Source organism: Apodemus sylvaticus, chromosome 23 (assembly GCF_947179515.1).
Source record: "Apodemus sylvaticus chromosome 23, mApoSyl1.1, whole genome shotgun sequence".
NCBI classification, from domain to species: Eukaryota; Metazoa; Chordata; class Mammalia; order Rodentia; family Muridae; genus Apodemus; species Apodemus sylvaticus.
The window spans coordinates 11,314,787-11,334,997 of record NC_067494.1 but is presented as its reverse complement, the minus strand read 5'-3'; the positions used below and the strand labels follow the sequence as shown (position 1 = coordinate 11,334,997).

Below are 20,211 nucleotides of genomic sequence, written 5' to 3'. Positions count from 1 at the left end.
TTCATGGTGCCAAGCCTCAACTTCTTTGCAAGACCCCTGCAGTCCTGGGCCATCAGCTGCCACTGAGGCTGCACCTTTACCAGTGGCCTCTCCTGGCCTCTCACAGTGCCAAGCCTTGGCTGTTCATCATGAGCCATTAAAACCAGTACCACCTGGTGACTCTTACACATTATCTTGTCCATCTCTGGAACACAACTTCTCTGTGCTCTCAGAAAACACTTCCCAGAAGATTTCACCCCAGTGATGCTCAGGTCTATTCTTAATCACTGCTAATTTCTTAGTTCCAGCTAACCAGCACCAATTGTTCCAGTAGTATGAAAGTTTCTCTTGGGTAGTTCTGGTCTCTTGTTAGTTGCAGCTGATTCTTCAGCCCCAGCAAATCAGAACTACAGAGTTCTAAATAAAATAGCAAATGGACTTGATAGAGGTTTTAACCTTCCCTCTAAAGCTTCACAAGCCAGGCCTCCATCTTCTGTACTGCTCTCGATATTTTTATCTTCCAAGCTCCCACAGAATAGATACCACCGAATTTTCAAAACACAATGGCTACTCTAGCCTAAAGTTTCAAAGTCCTTCATAATCCTCCCCAACACATGGTCAGCTCTGTCAAGCAATACCCTACTACGATGGTACCAACTTATCTTGGTTAGCTTCTATTGCTGCAGCAAAACAGAGTGACCAAAAACCAAGGTAGGGAGAAAGGGTTTATTTAGCTCACACTTCCTCATGGCTGTTCACTATTGAAGGAAGTCAGAAACAGAGCAGGATCCTGGAGGCAGGAGCTGATGCAGAAGCCATGGAGGGCTGCTGCTTACTGGCTTGCTCAATCTGGTTCCTTATAGAACCCAGGACCACCTGCACAGGGATGGCCCCACCCACAATGGGCCGGGCCCTCACCATTTGATCACTAATTGAGAAAATGCCTTACAGCTGGATCTCATGGAGGCATTTCCTCAAGTGAGGCTCCTGTCTCTCTGATGACTCTAGCATGTATCAAGTTGACACACAAAACAGCCAGTACATGGAGTAAGGGTAATAAGCATCCATTTCTCGTGAAAATGAATTTTATACAATGATTATGAAAGTTAATGCAAGCCAGGCAGTGGTGGCACATGCCTTTAATCCCAGCACTTGGGAGGCAGAGGCAGGCAGATTTCTGAGTTCGAGGCCAGCCTGGTCTACAGAGTGAGTTCCAGGACAGCCAGGGCTACACAGAGAAACCCTGTCTCAGAAAAAAAACAAAAAAACAAAAACAAAAAAACAAAACAAAAAAAAAAGAAAAAGAAAAAGAAAAAGAAAGAAAGAAAGAAAGAAAGAAAGAAAATTAGTGTGGCAGTTCCTCAGGAGGATAGAAATCAACCTACCTCAAGATCCAGTTGTACTAATATTGAACATATAACCAAAGGATGTTTCATCCTACCACAGAGACACTTGCTCAACCATGCTCATAGCTGCTCTATTTATAAAACCCAGAAATTGGAAATGACCTCAATGTTCTTCAACAAAACAGCAATGGGGAATGAAAATGTACATTCATGCAATGTGGAGTGTTATCCAGAAATATAAAAAAAAAAAAAAAAAGAAAAGAAAAGAAAGAAAAGAAAAGAAAAGAAAAGAAAAGAAAAGAAAAGAAAAGAAAAGAAAGAGTGACATCCAAAAAATTGGCAGGTAAATGGATGGAATTAGAAAAAAAAATCATCCCGAGTGAGGGATCCTAGGCCCAGAAAGAGAGAAACAGTATGCATTCGCCTATATGGAGCTATTAGCTGTTTGTTCAGTGTTAACCAAGTTATAATCCATGGAACCACAGAGGTTCTGTATGGAATAAGAGACAAGGGGTGGGGCAGATAGATTTTGTAGGAAACCAAATAGATAGTCATGGATGGTTGGGGGCCGGACTGGAACAGGAGGATCAAGTTGGAAAAGAGAGGGGAGGGGCAAATGGGGGAGAAAATATGGGAAGAGCCAGCTAAATGTAAGGGGCATTTGAGGGGCTGTATGAAAACCAAGCACAGTAGAAGTGTCCATATATACATATGCATCTTCACACACACACACACACACACACACACACACACACACACACACTAAGGCAATATAAATGAAATTGAAAAATAATGGCAGAGACTGAGCCCCAAATGACTATCTCTTGTCACCAAATGGAGCTTTTGGTATTAGGATTGCATTGCATCCACTTGAGTTGTCGGTCAAAGGGAGCCTCCAAACAACCCAGGCTGTTGCCAAGGTGATTGGTTATTCCCCACAAACTGACGACAAGACCCCATTGTTGAAAGCAACATCTACTCAGCTCATTGTGCATGGAGATATTGTGGGTTTGGTTTATTGCTTGTATTAGGTTGACTGGATTCCCAAAATTACTCAGAAATACACACGTCTGCGTATAAGACACTGAGGGTCCCCGCACTCAGTTGGCTTTGATTGGTAACTAAGGTTGCCAGGGCTGCTAATGGCTGGCCAAGGAGACAGAGGCAGGACTTTTAGGATTCCCCAGGCAAAAAAGTTCAAGAGAAGGAAGAAGTGCAATGCTGGGAAGGAGAAGGTTCAGGCCTAAGAAGTGTAATACAGAGACAGAGAGACTCCCAACGTGGAAGAGTTGGGGACTGGGGTCCAGGAGGGCTGTAGACCTCCATTCAGGGTAGCAAAGATGGAATATGGATTTTAGTAAGTAATAATTCAGGAGTATCAGAGGGGAGGCATTAGCAACGTGGAGGATTGGGAGTGGCTCAGCCATTGAGGTGTTTAAGGCATATTAAAATAGAAGGCCACATGTGTGTGACTTTCATTCAGGAATCTAGAGAATTGGAGCACATGTGGAACATGTGCGCAGCTGCCAGGGAGACTAGAACGAATTAATTAACTACCACTCCATGGAGATGTTGAGCTGGTGCCGACATAGGGCCATTATCCCTATGTGCTAGCGTTTTTGGTATAGGAAGGCACCCTGCATGGTCCCAAAAGGGAAATGCCAGCATCGGCCTAGCCACAAACCATTTGATCTACAACCATGTGCTACCTGCAAGATATGTTAAGGCAATGGTGGCACAAAGCTCATGGGAGTAGCCAATCCAAATAATCCGAGGTATCCCAGACACAGCTGGAGACATAGCTTAGCTTTATAAGAGTAGAGGACCAAGGTTTGGTTCCTAGAACCCACATCGGGTGACTCAAAACGGCTCTTAAATTCAATTTTGGAGGATCTGGTATCCTCAGACCTCCAAGAATACTTTCATGCATAAGGTATACATAAACAGACCCAGTACATGTGAAAACATATAAATAAAAAAATAAACCAATGAGAGAGAGAGAGAGTCAATAGTTATGCCTGTTCCAAAAATTTATATTCATGGTATATGTGGTGGATGGGTAAGTCTACAATGGAATCTTGCAGTATTCAGTATTGAGGCCACAGGCAGCAAGTCAACTAAACTTGTGTGATCTAAGACAGTTAGAAGGAGCAGGTTAATCAGCACAGAGAATGGGGCTCTAGAAGAGGAGACGTTGAAGACTGGCAGGGGGAGCACAGTTGAGTGCTCAGAAAGCTCCAGGGAGGACTTGAACTTTCTGACCTTTCCCTTCTCTAAGGCCTTGCTACTGCTCTGCCAAGAGATGCCGACCAGAGATTGCCACCATCATCTGCAGCACGTCATAGGGATGCATGCATTCCCTTTGATTTGAGTCAGCCCTGGAGAACCAAATGACCCCACCCCACCCCAGGCCCCATAGATCAGAAACTCTCCTAGGTTTAGAAATATCCTGAGTTCCTTGTTGGGGAAAGCAATTTTGTGGTATAAGAAAGCATTGTTGTGATTCCTGGCTTAACATCTTTAAGACTCTTGACACTCTTGGGCAGTAATTTTATTCTTTTCATTTTAGGCAGGATCTCAAACATGTTGGCCCCTAACTCACCATGTAGCCAAAGGGCCCTTGAACTTCTGACGCTCTTGCCTCTCCCCACGAGTGAGGTATAGTTTCCAGCAACTGTACCTATTTATGGCTTTTTATATGTTGGTAAAATGACTTGTATCTGGAGTTCCTCCGACACTTTAGGGTGGTTTCTGGTTGCTGGTCTGATTCACTAGTCTTGGAGTCAGAGTTAAGAACTCTTCCTTTCCCGCCTCTGCCCTGGGAAGGGGTTGGAGACTGAGTTTATCATCATTGGCCAATGATGTAATCAATCTCAATTACACATCTTCACACACACACACCACACACACACACACACACACACACACACACACACACACACACAAATCTCTAAAATTACAGACTGGGGAAAATTCCAGAGCAGGGAACACTGTTACATGGCATACTCAAACTCCATGTAGACACATTTTTTTTTTGAGTCCATACTGTACTTTAGTCGTGATAGTTCCATCAATTTGTTTCAGTCACAGTTGGCGAGTAACCCATACATAACAGTACTGCTGTGATTTTTAGTCATTTTCTATTGAGGGGCCTAAAATATATTATGGTCACAAAATAACACTTGGTATCTATTAATCAGCTTTTATTTCTACTCCTTCAAAAGTACTCCATACAGGTCGCTCACAGTAACCTCCATTATTACGGTTAACTAAAGCCAAGTAATTCAGTACAACTCTTACATAGAAGTTGTACTTGACTCGAGAGCAAAAGCCTGCCTGCTTTACGCATCTTCAAGTTCTCAACTCCTAAAACCAAATGCACATGTTCTACTGAAGCCACCGCAGCCAGGAGTTTGGCCTTTCTGTTTATAGTCTATAGTTTATAGTTTATAGAGTTTGAGCATAGACACAGACTACAGACCGACAGTGAGGTAAACTAGCTAATCCCAAATCTAAGATAAAGTGCAAAGCGAACGTGAGGACATTTTGCAGTTCTAGTCACAGACGGACACTTCACCATTCAGACATCTTCAGGACCTCCCCTTGTACCTCGTCTGGATTTCCACCTGCAATCTTTATAATAAATTAGTTGGCTGGGCGGTGGTGGTGCACGCCTGTAATCCCAGCACTCCGGGAGGCAGAGGCAGGCGGATTTCTGAATTCGAGGCCAGCCTGGTCTACAGAGTGAGTTCCAGGACAGCCAGGCTTATACAGAGAAACCCTGTCTTGGGAAAAAACAAATCCAAAAACTATAAATAAATAAATAAATAAATAAATAATAAATAAGTTGGAAAAAGGCAAGTGGGGAACCATTATGGCAAATTCTCAAGTCTGAGGAGGGAGTTATGGAACCTCTGGTTTATAGTCTGTGAGTCAGAGATTTGGCATCTGGAATGGCAAAAACAAAACAAAACAAAACAACAAAACAAACGACGTGGGACGGCATCTCCTGTGGGATCTGGTGCTGACTTTAGGAGGATAGTTTGAAATTAATTGCTGAACATTCACTCAGTTTAGACTCAGAGATGTTAGTTTATCGCACACTTGGTGTCAGGAGGGTTGTGAGTATACAGAAGAACTTCTCTTTTGGACATGAAAAGAAAACAGTTGTAAAGCAAAGGGTTCTGGAGTGGGGAACGAATGCTTGAAAATAAGGTTTAAGGGTTTCAAAAGCTTTGGTTATTCACAGAAGTCACAGAAGAAGGAGGAGGAGGGGGAGAGGAGGAGGAAGAGAAGGAGGAAGAGGAGGGGAAGGAGGAAAAGAAAGAAAGAAAGAAAGAGAGAAAGAAAGAAAGAGAGAGAGAAAGAAAGAAAGAAAGAAAGAACTACAGATGAGATTCGTTAGTAAATGACCAGCTACATTTAGAGGGGGGTTATTTCTCAGTGACACAATGCTGTGAAACATCCACTTCAAAGGCACCAGGCTGACTGTGGCCTTACCTGGCACACAGTGTTATAAAGTCCTGTGGACCAGGGTCTCTGGCTAATACTCTTTCAATATGCTTTAGCTTTTCTTATGGAAGAAGTGACTGTTAAACACCAAGCACTGTGCTACATCACCAAATTCTCAAGTAAAGCAAGAATATATCTGAGCCAGTCTTTGACTGAGGTGCAGCATGGTACCCGTGGTCTCCAAGAAGCACACCCTTTGAGCACTTACTTACCTGTGCCTGGCACTACACTAAGTGTCAGGGGAAGGTGGCAAACCAACCATATACAGTCAGTCCCTGCGCTCACAGAGCTAGTAGAGATGGACACCACAAACAGAGCAGAGAAATGGGCAAATCACCTCTTCTTGAGGTGATGGTCACTGGACTATGGAGGCAAGGGTGGAATTCGCTGTAGATAAGATGGGAAGGTCTCACAGAAGAAGGGTGAGCCAAGGGCATTTCTTTATAGCACTTTCAGTGATTTGGTCCAATTTAAGCCTCTCAAAAATGTCGTAGCCATCCTTGATCGCCTACATAATTAGGGGACACCAATATCATTCTTTCAGGTACTTTTGTGACTGAATTTTCAAATGGCTGGCCAATATTTTCTTTTTATTTTGAAACAGCATCTCTGTATTGTACAACTCTGAACTTGCTATGTAGACCAGACCAGCCTGGTCTACACAGACTCCAAAGATACAGCTGCCTCTGAGTCCCAAGTGCTGGGGTTGGGATTTAAGCATGAGCTACCACACCCAACTCCCATGTTTGTAGTATAAAGTTCAGAAAAAGGTAGAAACAGCCTGAGTATCTCTCATGTATTTGGTATCTCCTTACCAGAGCAATTACTATTCTGCATATTTTACAGATGGGAGATTGAAGATCCTGAAAGGTTTAGATTCTATCCAAGAACCCAGCTAAAGTACCCCCCCCCCCCATTAAAACAGAACAAAATTTACATGGGCAACAAATTACTTTCTCTACAAATCAAATTATGTGCACATTAGGTTTTACTGTAGTGTCTTAAGCTATTTCTATAGTTAGACTATCTTTTAAGCTAATAAAATCCAATACGATTTCCACTGGAGAAAGAAAGAACACATTTTTTCTAGTGATGATATTCCTGTCCCCTGTTGATTCTATCTGGTTCCATCACAAACATCTTTCTTAGTTTTTCTTTGCCACAGACCTTCCCCATATCTTTAATGCTTAAGAACAGTTTTATCTCAGAATCATTCTTTTCTCTTTCCTTTTTCTTTTGTTCTCCACATTTCTAAGAGTAATGATTTGTTTTTGAATCAATACTTAATGAGATCTTAGACCCTAAGGTGGGTGCTGGGTACAAAACCAAGTCAGGAATTCTAACTCTGCTGTGGTAAACCAGTGTTTCTCACTGCCTTTCCTATCCTCTCTCCTCTCTCAACAGGGAGGAGTCTGGAGCTGGTCAGGGTAGTTAACTAGGAGGCAGGATAAGTTTGAAGATCAAAGAACGTGCTGAGCCCAGACTCTCAGGAAGCCGAAGGGCTTCTGCCTTTGGCTTGGACAGCTTCGAATTTGAAAGAAGGTGGGAGGCTAGGAAACGTTGTTCTGCAGATTAGCTAAATGCCGTTCTCGCTGCGTATTCTTTTGTGCGGCAGTGACCCAGAACCTTCCCTGGACTGACTGAGTCTCTGCTTGGAATGGGTCCGGCTAGGGCTCACACCAGTTTTCCCAACACCAAGCTTAGGCTGGGAACCCAAGCTTCCTTCGCCTCCTGTAACTTCCTTAAATCCGGAATAGCTTTTCCCTCTTCTATCTCTCCTCCCTCCCCTCTCCTGGCAGCGCTCACCCCACGCCCACCCTCACCCCTAGCTTCGGTCCTTGCACTCAGCCAGTTCCGCTTCCTGAAGAACAGCAGGGCTGCAAGCCCGACTCTTCTTCACCCCAGAGAGAGGCTGAAATCTGCGGATCTGGGAATGAGTTGCCGGAATCTCTTGTACGAGGTGTGAGTCCACCATGACCAGAGTTCTTTCCTCCTTAGGAGTCTAAGGAACTCAGCGATATCCTGGTCTCCAATCTACACGGGTTTTTGATTCGTCGATTGATCAATAGCTGGAATTTATCTTCTAGGGCACAAAACGAGCGCTCACCTGGTCGGGCCGCATCCCTAGGACAGAACCGATCTCAAGTTTTCAGAGAGTGAGCAACTCTTCTTCTAGGTTGACAGTTGGGTGCATTTATCCTAGAGTGAGCAGCGGCACTAGAGCCCAGAACTGGAAGCTTACACACACACACACACACACACACACACACACACACAAACAGAGAGAGAGAGAGAGAGAGAGAGAGAGAGAGAGAGAGAGAGAGACCTGATTCTCAAATCGTCCCCAGTTCCCAGACCAGCAGCAGAAATATCACATAGAATCCTGTGACCCCCAGACCTCCAGATTCAGTCTCTCCGGCGTTTTTTGGAATATATATATATATATATATATATATATATATATATATATATATATATATATATATATAACTAGTAAATACCAGAGCTCTCTTTCTTATTGCTTTTTGGAGTAAGTCTTTGATTTGAGAGTGGGCACACCTGCTAAAAGCACACTGAATTGCTTGTAAAATTTGTAAGTCCTACAACAATGACAGAGAGAGGGAGGGAGGGAAAAAGAGAGGGATGGAGGGAGGGAGGGGAGAGGTGTCATTTGCTGCCACAATATGAGTCTCTGTCTGAGAACTCAGACTTTTGGAAACACCCCATTTTTTCCTCCTAGGAGGCTATAGTAATTTGGTCATGTGCCTGGTCCTTTTTTTGAAAAGTGCTTTTTCTTAAGATACTTTTTATAGCTTAAAGGTCACATGACACTCCTCATTCCCCACCCCCCCTCCCATCCTCCCATCGGGGCAAAGATATCCACTACTCCCGCTTTGCAACCGCATATGCATATTAAAATTTGGCACAGGAACCTAGGCTGGGTACCAGGCAGCCAGGGAGTTGCAAACTTTGGGGAAGATCTGAGAACAAGAGGAGCAGGCAGGGAGGAAGGGGAACTCGGGAACACGGTGAGTGTGGGCAGGGTCTGGGCAAGGGGCTAGTGGTGGAGTGAGGCTCGCTGCTTGGAGTTGGTAAGAGAGGAAGAAGGAGGAAAGGAGAGAGGGAGGGACAAGGAAGGGAGGGAGGGAGGGAGAGAGGGAGGGAGGGAGGCAGGGAGGGAGAGAGAGAGAGAGAGAGAGAGAGAGAGAGAGAGAGAGAGAGAAAGAGAGAGAGAGAGAGCTTTTTTGAATTTTTCCTTTTGTCAGAGTCATTTCAGTAGAAAACTTTAGTCAAATTTAGAGAACACCGGAAGGGAGGTAGAAAGGTAAGAGGGACAAAAGCTGTTTTGAAGAGACACATTTTAGACTATACAATCAAAGGACCATCACCACTGTGTGTGTCAAAAACACACCCTCCTAGCTTCCTTTCAGTTTGGGAGGTACCAAAAGCAGCTTCAAATACTGGATACTTATTTGCTGGATCCGGTCTTTCACAAAGAGGCCCCACACATTATAATTTCATTGTGCGGGATTAAAGCTCGGACAGCAACAGGGCAAAACACAAACCCACTATTACCAGCATTATCGTCATCTTTAGTTGTAAGGAAGAGAAAAGCTGGATCTGGCCTTCTGAGGAAACAGCCTTGTGGAGCCAGGACTTTGGTTTCTCATGACCTTTCTCCTCAAGCTAAAGCTTCAGACTATGAGTAAGATGAACAAAGTCTTTAAAATCATGTACGTCTTCTACTGTTTGTAAAAGAGGAGAAAAAGCCTCTATGAGGCCGCCCCACTCAGAGTGCTCAGAACGTCACGAATTTACTTGGTTTGTAAAAACGTGACTAGAAACTTGGGAATTTTCCTGGGCTAACCGCAGCCTGATTCATGTTTGGTAACACTAACCATCCTTCCCCCCAGAATCCCTGGGTCGTTCTGGCGAGGACCGGTCCCGTCTCTTAGGTGGAAGGGAAGTCGGGTGTGAGTGTGAGCAGGTGTCACCACATAGAGTTTGAACCGAATCTTGAAAGTCAAGTTGGGGTGGATCTGAGGCGTCGCCAGACGCCTTGAAATATCATCCAGTGAAAGTGTGCAAATGATATGGATGAAGAGTCCTGGGACAGCGAAGTTTGCTCCTTGGGCTCACAAAGCCCTGGAATAGGTGTTTCCGGGAAGATCTCACCGGAGGCTCCGCCCCGCGTGGTCTTTACAGTGGGCTGAAGTTCTGAGTAGAAGTTACCCTAATCAGGTACCAAAAGCAGCTAAGAAATAATGGGGGGAGAGGGTAAGGGGCGTCGAAAAGAAAGAGCAAGCGAAGCGGAAGTTTCAAGGCCTCTGAGAGGGATAACAGTATAAATAACCGAGGGCGTCTTGTAAACACTGCGGTCATAACCCCGAACATTAAACAGCCGCGGTGGCATCTGGCGCAGCGCCGAGGCGGGCTGCGCTGGGGCAGAGGCAGCAGGGTCCCAGGCCCCTCCGCCGAGCCTCTCTGTTTATCTCAACTTAATCTTCCCCTATGTGCTCGTTCCTCAGTCTGGAAGATGTTTAAGTTATGACCCGGCGCCCGCGGGAAAACTTGGTGGGAGATTAACGCAAGGGGTAACCGCACCAGGAAAGCAGGCACGCACGTTTACTGTGGCAATTAATTAATTGTCAGTCAGTGGCAAGCACAGTATCTTGCTGCATTTGGAATTCACATTCTCCAATCCCCTCTTCCCTGGCTTGCAAGCAGGGTTTTGTTTTTAAGATCACAGCAACACACGGAAAGTTATAAAGCTCTCATAGTTTACTCTCCGGAACAGGCGCACTGTAAAACAGTGGAGAATCAAATTTTCTTTTTCTTCGTTGTCCTCGGATCTGTGTGTCTGGATAACTGTAATCCTGCTTATTCTCGATTTACAGTTATAATATCTTTAGTGAGCTTAAAATAACGGGGAGAACTCTTTAAGTTTTCGTTAGAAAACATGACTTGTCTTTTCCTAGTTGAAATCAGAGTTAATCTTTTTCTATTTGGGCTAAATGTTAAAATAACTACTTTCTAATCATTAGGTATCCCCATAGTTTCCCTTGTTCTTCACAAAAAAATTTAAAAAAGAAATCACACCAATGTCCAGGCTTTTTTTTTTTTTTTTTTTTTTTTTTTTTTAGCAATATAAAGAAAGATTTATTTTCGGAAGTAGCAAAACCTGTTTGAAAAAAATATATTTCTTTGAGTGACTTATTTTATAAATGTGACTGTCAAAGTCAGCTATTCTATCATCTACATTTTACAACATATTGTACAAAAGATACACATTGATAGGCTCTTATTATCTATTTATATAATATATATATATATAATTACATATTGCACTTGGACCAGCCAGGCTCGCAGTCACTAATGGCAGAAGGTAATCAAGTTAAATAGATGGGACTCGGTAAGTACGGTTGGTCTCCTTTGGTTTGGAAAGGAATCTCCTCGTCGCAGTTAAGTGTTCTTGTGGGGTGGGATGGGGAGAGGAGCTATGCAAGGCGTCAGCAGAGACAGCGAGGGAAGGGCAGGGGTCGTCACCCTCGCCAGCCCACTGCCCCCGGAGCGCAGGATTCCCAGACTCGCACTTCCAAGGTCAGGATGCGGTGGTTCCACACAAGCGGCTCGCGGTCACCACTTCCTTCAGGTCACTCTCGGGTTTGCCGGCCACCATAAAGGGCCAAGTCTGCAAGAGAGAAGAGGGTGGAGAGGGTAAGTAGACTTAGACGTGGGGAGAGCCCTTAGTTGCAGGAGTCGGCGCATGCAGGAAGGTTAGGACCTTGGAGGCCAAGGGACTGTAGGTACTAGGTGGATTAGCGCCTGGCAGGGTAATGCAAGCAGCCCCAGGTGGTAGTGGTGGTGGTGGTGGTGATGGTGGTGGTGGTGGTGGTGGGGTGGTGGTGGTGGTGGTGGTGGTGGTGGTGGTGGGCTTTTAGAACAAGGGCAAAACAGGTCTCCTTCTGGGTTCTAACTGGAACCCTAAAAGCCAGCCTAGGCTCAGCTCTAAGGCTATGACTCCAGGAGTCACAGCAGGGCATGTGGGAAGGACCCTGGCCCTAACTACCCAGCTGCAGGTCTATGGAGGCTCTGGTCTAGCATCCTGGCTTTTATTGACTTCCATTTATCTCCCAGTGCCATCCTAGCTAGGACCACAATTTTAAGTTAGTAGTAACCACCACCCCCCCAAGGTGTGTGTGTGTGCTCTTATAAAAGACACAGGAACATTTTATTTGAGATCCTCCTACTAGCGAGAAAGCAAGTCTTTCCTCTTTCCTTTCTTCTTCCTTTCTCTGGGCTGTTTTATATATATATGTATACACACATATATGTATTCAAGGTTTTTTAATATTTAAAGATGAAGGTAGCAGCAATTATAAATGTTCTGATCGATAATCTCATTCTAACTTTAGATAGTAAAAAATGCTACTTATCACAACAACAACAACAACAACAACAAAATCCAAACCTTTTTATTTGCAGAGAAAATATTTTCCCTGGCAAAAAGTGTTTTAGCATCCCCTCCCCCAATTCCTGAGACCAGCTGATCGAGAATTCAAGCCTCTCTGTAAGGGCCGGCCGGAGGGGTATCTAATCCTTATCATATGTAAACAAAAGTCCTAGTAAGGTGCTGGCTTTCTTTGGAGCCTGCACGTTTTAAAATGAAATCAAACGAAAGAGGAAGTTAAAAAACAACCTTAAACAGTAAAAATACCTCTGAGAAAATCGGTTCAGTAATCAGCATTTGCTTTTCAAAAATTAGGCTCATTCACTGTGACTGGTGGGATCCAAGGTTGCTATTTTATCCAGTACATTAAGACCTGAGCGGATTTACCGATTGCGTTGACAGTGGCTGGAATTTCTGGGATTTGAAATGGTAATCTACTAAGCCAAGCACAGAATATTTAAGTAGCTGAGGGGATTTGCACGGACAGTTATGGAGGTGGAAGAACATAAATACGTCTGCATTTAATAGTCCTAAATATACCCAGGGACAGAACAGACTTGGATGTTTACAAGAATCGGAAGGGGAACTCAAGTTTTGCTCTTAGCTAAAAGAGGCATGGTAAGGTAGGTCTTCTGGGCGCCCAAGCATCCTGTCAGTTTCACGACAGCGGAAGTGGCACCCTGCGCGGGGATCACTGGTCTTTGCCAACTGAATACCCTCGGAAATCCCTTCATGGGGTGGCCACGTCAAACCCTCGCACAAATCACTCGCGGGCTCGCCGCGCTCAGTGCAGAGGGCCGGGGCGCTGCGTGGAGCCCGCGCGGAGGTGCCCGGAGATGCTAGGGTGGCGATTGCTAAAAGGTGTCACGCGCTCGCCCGCGTCCCCAGGCCCCGGCCAGAGGCGCGGCGGGAGGACTCACCAGGTTCACTGGGTGAATGTAACCGTTCTCGTACTTGTCGTTGGCCAGGATCTGCCTTAAGTGCGCGATGTAGCTGGACGCCAGCCTGAGAGTGTCCAGCTTGGAGAGCTTGGTGTCCGGGGGCACCCAGGGCAGGGTGGTCTTGAGCCTGGAGAAGGCCTTGCTTAGCACTCGCATGCGGGCCCGCTCGCGCGCATTGGCCGCGTTGCGCTGGACCTGCTTGCCCTCTTGGCTGACCCCGCTCAGCGGGCTTTTCTTGGTGGGCGCCTTCCTCCTCTTGCCCAGGCCACCGCGACCCTTCTGTGGCGAGCCGTTCTCACAGTTGGAGCCCTCCTCGGTGCTCTCGTTGGAAGTTCCAAACTCCTTGTTGGAGTCCACTTTCAGGGAGTCACAGTCCAGCATCTCCACCTCTTGAAGGTCTTCTACATCGCTCAGGGAGCCAGTGGACATGTTTAGAGAGGAGGTGGAGGGAGGGAGGGAGAGAGAGAGAGGAGACGCTGCAACGGAAACGAAAGGGTCTCAGAAGTGTGGAGCCGGCCACTTCGTGTGTTGGGTTTCCGAGGTGGGATCTGGCAGCCCTGCCTTCCCAGCTTTCCCCTTCACTGAGTCGTGCAAACGACCCGCGACGGGGAAACCAGTGCTCTGCCTCCCCACCACTGGAGCCCTGGCCTTAACGGAGAGGAGAGCGAAAGAGCAAGCGCTGAGGAATTTGGTGGACACTAGGAATTTATCTGGGGAATAGAGAGGCGGACCCATGCAGCCCAGGGGAGGGGCCTGCTAGGCCCAGCGGACTCCCTAGACCCCTTTCACAAGCGCTGGAGACTTCGTGCACAGACCTGGGTTTCCAGCAATCTATTGCAACATGCCTGTACCGGATTCCTTCTTTCACTCAAGCCAAGGAGGAGAAAGCCTTACTTAGAGAGACCTTGCTGAGGTCATCTCCTAAGGCCCCTTTCCTCTGAGGGAATCCCAACTGATTGTTACTGAGAGCTCAGAAAAAGGCCCAGATCCTTTGCTCTTAGTGGCCCTGTCCTATTCACTCTTCGTCCCAAGAAATAACAATCGAAACCCAACGGCCCCTAGTTAATACCGCCTAAGACCACAGGGCTTTACCAAGATTGCCTGACCATGTACTGGATAATATCGCAGTCATAGATAGGTCCTATCTGTCACCAAACCAAATGTTTGAAAAGAAAATGCTGATCACTGGGGCTGGGTTTTTTTCCAGATGCATTTTACTGTTTAAAATTTACATGAGGTAAATTGGTGAAAGGAAGTGCTAGAAAGAAATTATTGGGGAGAGAAGGAAGGAGGAGGGAGAGAGAGGACTGAAGAAGGGAGGGAAAATAAGAAAAAGAAAAATCCATTAACATCCAGTCACTTTGAAGGAAGCAAGGAACTGTTAGTGCTAGTGCATGGGAACACACACACACACACACACACACCATACATACAGGTGACTGGGGATGGGTAGGGGATGAGAGAGGTCATATGGATTTGTGGAACATATTTTGTGAGCTGAGAATCTTTTTCCCAGTGAGATGAAATTCCTTTCCGCGGCTCCTGGAGGCCTCTCTTTGCCTGACCCCCTTTTGTAAAGACTGCATTTCCTTCTTTCTCTTTCTTCTCCCACACTCTGGGCTGTGAGGGTTCCTCATAGAGAGCTGGCCCAATGAAACACAAAACAGGACCATGGCTTTGGAGAGAGGACCTTTTCCATCCTTAATTCCAGCTGGGACTGTCTTCCTCAGGGAATGGTAGTCTTCTGGGGATAAGAAGAAAAACAAAGGGAACCAGAACCCAAGGACAGAGGACTAGGGACAGGAGCTAAGAGTGACTCTCAGTGGCTGAGTCCAAGTCCTTCTGTTATCCTCAGATATGGGTCTCTAACCCAGACTCAGCTGGGAATTCACTAACCTCGAAGATTTTTGTTTTCTTAGCAGAGATCTGTTTGCTTTCCCCCTATGCCGTAAACTAAACAGATTGTCAGCAAATCAGTCTCTATTAATGAATTAGTGAACCCTCTCCCTGCCCCCATAATATCTTCCTCGAGGACCCAAAATTTGTTAATCACCAGTGTGGAGATTTATGAGCTCTTATTTTCTGTTGTTTGTGCAGGTGGAGATTTAAATGACCACATCCACTCCCGAGATTTATTGCGAGAGTGATTGATGCTATAATCCGGGAAAGGACTCTTCCCACAGCAGGGATGAAAGAAATATCAAGTTGAAGTTGCCTTTGTCTGCATGCACACGTGAACCAGAAGGACGACACAGACAGCTTTGAGAGAACACCCAGTGAGCTGGACAGATAGTTCCTGCCGGTTTCCAAACTAACCTTCCTTCCTTTGCCCAGATACTCCTTTTCCCAGTTTCAGTAAGACCTGAAATCTCCTAACTTTTAGACTGAAGAACTATATGAGAATGGGACAGCATTTTGTAATTTTGTGGAGACAGGAGAGAAGAGAGAGAGAGAGAGAAAGAGAGAGAGAGAGAGAGAGAGAGAGAGAGAGAGAGAAAAGCAACCAAGACATCTGCAAAATGGCTACAAGTCTCCTAATGAGGTGATGATAAAGACTATTGATTGAAACCTTATTACATACCGGATTGCTAAGCTGTGGTGATGTTTATCTTCCTTCCCCTTTGTCCTTTTCTGCTTGTGTGTGTGTGTGTGTGTGTGTGTGTGTGTGTGTGTGTGACAGAGACAGCCACAGAAATGCACATATTCCTCTGAAGACTGCTGCAGTTTCTTCTGTTTTTTTTTTTTTTTTGCTTGTTTTGTTTTTCAGTGTTGGAAACTTAAATCTAACAGTTTCTGGAAGGGAGCACAGCTAGTCTTTTATCATAACCAAGTTTTTATGACTGCAATTAATTTTTCTTTATAGCAATGTAAGCAATAATTAAGTCTCTTGTCCATTTCTCTCCCAGTGACACACTCAGGCTGGGAAGGAGTGAGTAGTGGGTTGATAATGAGGCTTGAGAGATTCTGAATTTTTGCAAGAAATGACCACCCGTTTAGGGATACGATGCGAAGGAGGCTGCCAGTCAGCGATCTTGATGCCAAATTCTGAAGAAAGGGAATTAATAATACTTCTTCCCCCTCCCCCTCCCCTGCTTGAATTTTGTATCTATCTCTGCTAATAAACATGGAGGGACAGATGGGCGGGGAGGTGAAAGATGGCTGGATTTCACTGAGCAGATCAGTTAGGCTGTAACTTAAGCTCTGCCAAATTCCCCCAAATATAAACTATATTCTGTGAGAAGAAAAGCTCTTCAAGGGAGCTAATTAACCCTTACCACAACTGGAGGATTGCTCTGAACGAGGTCACTTCACCACAGTCAACAGAAGACTCAAGGTTTGAACACGGGAGGTAGAGCCATCCTTGGCTTGCTTTCCCACCACAGCTCATGCAGGCCTCCGGCCAGTTTATCGTGAACTTCTAACAAATCGGTTTTTTGCTAGGAAAGCTGTCTTTGAGAGGTTTTGTCGTGCTAAGGAAAATTTATCTGCAGAAGTTGTAAAATGAGGATTAGACAAGGAATGTGTCCTTGAACCTCACTCCTGCTTTATCAGCTGGTGCACTTTCAGGAAGTTCATACTTGATTCTGTTGCACTGAGACGATTTGCCTCCTTGTTTTTTATGGGAAGGAAAACATCTCAGGCTTCTTTTGAACTGAATTCTATGCCATTGCCTTATGTTCTGGGGTGAGGGGAAATCTTCGTTAGAATTGAAGTGTCTGTCCTTTTTCTTCTCTCCTAGCACAGAGCTAGCGGGTATCCTGTAACCATCCCATCGGCCTCTCTTGCCTATCATCAATGTATGTAGATGGGTTGCCATAGCAACAGGATTTATGGTTGACGAATGGCAATTATAATAACTAAAGAAAGATTCTTTGTGGTTCTTTGGATCTAAGTGTTTAATCTTGGGTTGAACGGTTTTGTATTCTATATGATTTGTAATGTAGGGGGTCCTTCTGTCACTCCCCTGGGTCTAGCCTGGAAGACGCGCGATGCTTCCCAGGCTATGTGCTCTGCTTCCTGCCTCTGTCTCTGGAGCACTGGGAGCACAGGCCTGTGCCACCCACCACTCTGAGCTCCTAACGCAGAGCTGAAGGCAGCCCAGCCCTTGCATGATGTTGACGGTCTGGGTTTATTCTAGGGAGCAGCAACGGAATGGAAGCCAGACATTTAGAGGAAACACTTTACACAGTTAGATAATATCCTGTTTTCTAATACTAAAATAATTTTTATTACATCTACTGCATATTAGCAAAGAATGGGAAAAACTGTAGAAGAACTTCCAAGCTAAATATCACACAGGGCACTTGGTTTTTCATTCTTTCAATTCTAGGGTTTTTTTGGTTTTGTTTTTTGTTTTTGTCATTACTAAACAAAAAAAAAAAGCTACTACATGAGATGAAATATTTATTAAAATGTATTTCAGAGGCTCTTCCAGGTCACAATGAAGTCGTAGAAAAGTGGACTGTGATTACTGTCCTGTAATTTTTTTTTATAATAAGGATAACATTTAATTGGGGCTGGCTTACAGGTTCAGAGGTTCAGTCCATTATCATCAAGGCGGGAGCATGGCAGCATCCAGGCAGGCATGGTGCAGGAGGAGCTGAGAGTTCTACATCTTCATCTGAAGGCTGCTAGCAGAAGACTGGCATCCAGACAGCTAGAATAAGAGTCTTAAACCCTATGCCCACAGTGAGATACTTCCTCCAACAAGGCCACACCTCCTAATAGTGCCACTTGCCGGAATCTTATAACAAAGCCTGAGAGTAAATTCTTGTTTTCCTGACAAAGATGCTCATGGATTATACAGAAAATATCTCTAACATCCTTGTAGATTAAATACAATTGTTTGGTGGGCATGAGAAGGAACAGTCTGACTTGTGGATGGGATCCTGTTTGTCAGGTTAGAAGGTGGCCTGAGACAGCTGCTTCTAAACCTTGAAGGAGAAAGGGTGAAGTTGGTCCTAGGACAGGCCGGAACATTTTGAGATAGTGAATCTTGGCTTCGGGAATACGGAATATTTCCAGGTTCCACCACACTTTTAAAAATAATTTATTTTTATTTTACATGCATTGGAGTTTGGCATGCATATACATCCGTGTGAGAGTGTCAGATCTTCTGGAAATGGAATCACAGACAGCTGTGAGCCTCCATGTGGGTGTTGGAAGTTGAATTTGGATCCTCTGGAAGAACCTCCAGAATTCTTCACTGCTGAGCCATCTCCCCAGCCCCGTACTATATGTCTTTAAATAGAGATATAAAGTAATGTATGGTTTGAGTTGGACTAGCCAAGAGCCATAGAAACCTCACCTGGTCAAGAATTCCATCCCCATGACATGTCAACGACAGCATTACCACCGTTAAGCCTGTCTCCAGGTTTGTCTTGTCATCACATCCACAAAGCCATGCCACCTTAGAGAAGGGCTAGATCCCTGGAACTGGAGTAAAGTATGTCTGTGAGTCAACAGGCAGGTGCTGGGAACCGAACCCAGGCCCTCTGCAAGGACAGCGTTCTTAACCACTGAGCCTTCTCTCCAGCCCCTGTGATCTCTTAAAGTCTTTTTGTCTATTCTTGTCCTCTTCAAATTTATTTCCAGCAGAGAAGACTCAAGTCACTCTTCTGCTTAAAGTCTCTCAAAGCTGCCTACTGTGTCTGACATGAAACCCAAGTTCCTGTATATGTGTGTGTGTGTGCATGCATATGCATGTGGGTATGTATGGTTGGTGTGCATGCATGTGTGCATGTGTGAACATGCATGTATGTGTGTACTTATGTGTGTGGGTGTGTGCACCCATGTGTGTGGGTATATGTGTGTGCATGTATGTGTGTATATGTGTGTACTCATGTGTGTATGTATGTGTGCATGCACATGCATATGGGTGTGTATGGTTGCTTTGCATGCATGTGTGCATGTGTGAACATGCATGTATGTGTGTGTATGTGTGTATGTGCAGATGTGTATGTGTGTACTCATGTGTGTATGTATGGGTATGTGTGTATGTGTGTACTCATGTGTGTGGGTGTGTGTATGGTTGGCATCACTTTTTACTTTTCTTCCCTCACTTCGTATCACACTGGCCATGTCTGTGTTCCTTGATGTATCATTGTCTACTTTGTGACCTTTGTCTGTCTGAGTGCTTTTGCCTGACTCTCTGTATGTCTGAGTCCTTACTTTAGGAAAATGTCAAGTGCTATTTTCTATAAAAGAACTCCCCTGAGTGCAAATAAGGGACACTTTTAAATTCATCATCTTGCCCCCCACCCCAACCTACTCCCAAGACAAGATTCCAATTGTGTAGTCCGGGCTAGCCTGGAACTCACTATGCAGGCTAGGGTAGCTTTCAAGTCATTATAACGCATCTGCTTAAGACTCCCAGGTTCTAAGATTATAGTACAAGCTAGCAAAAACAACCCCACCATTCATTTTTCTTCAATACTTTGATGTGGTTGGCACAATTTGTGTGTGTGTGTGTGTGTGTGTGTGTGTGTTCATACCGTGGTGCATATATGGAGGTCACAGGACAACTTTTTGGATGTTGCTGCTTCTGTTCCCTTTAGCTTGGGTTCCGGCCTTAGAACTCAGGTCTTCAGGCTCATACAATAAACATCTTTATTTCCCACAGAGCAATCTCACTGGCCTGCCCATCATTCCATTTTATGCATTAACAATAAAGGATATCAGCTAGTGTTTGCTAACTTGCTGCTGCATACCGGGCGCTGTTGTAGAACTTTCTGGATCCCCTCCTCTAGCTCTCATTGCAACTTTGTAAGATTTGAAAGTCCTGGAGGAGAACAACGGAGCACAGAGACAAGAGACACCTAGATGACTGGCTTTGACCTCCAGAGAGCTGTGCATGGGTCATGTCCCGGATCAATGATGGAAGCTCCTCTTACTTCTCTTGCTATTGTGTGGAGACAGGGATCAGGTTTGTCCTTCTCTCCTGGGGCCTGACACACTAAGGTAGCCAGAACCATGCGGGCTA

At 45.1% G+C, this 20,211-nt stretch overlaps 1 protein-coding gene across 1 annotated transcript; it reads right to left on the bottom strand.

Annotated features, from left to right (window-relative positions):
• Positions 1–10,985: 10,985 nt before the first annotated feature.
• Positions 10,986–13,924, bottom strand: Tcf21 (transcription factor 21). Its single transcript, XM_052169766.1, has 2 exons — positions 13,209–13,924; positions 10,986–11,529 (listed from the first exon to the last, which is right to left on the bottom strand). Exons 1-2 carry the CDS (start codon positions 13,656–13,658, stop codon positions 11,440–11,442), a joined length of 540 nt encoding a protein of 179 aa, XP_052025726.1. The 5' UTR covers positions 13,659–13,924; the 3' UTR covers positions 10,986–11,439.
• Positions 13,925–20,211: the final 6,287 nt, after the last annotated feature.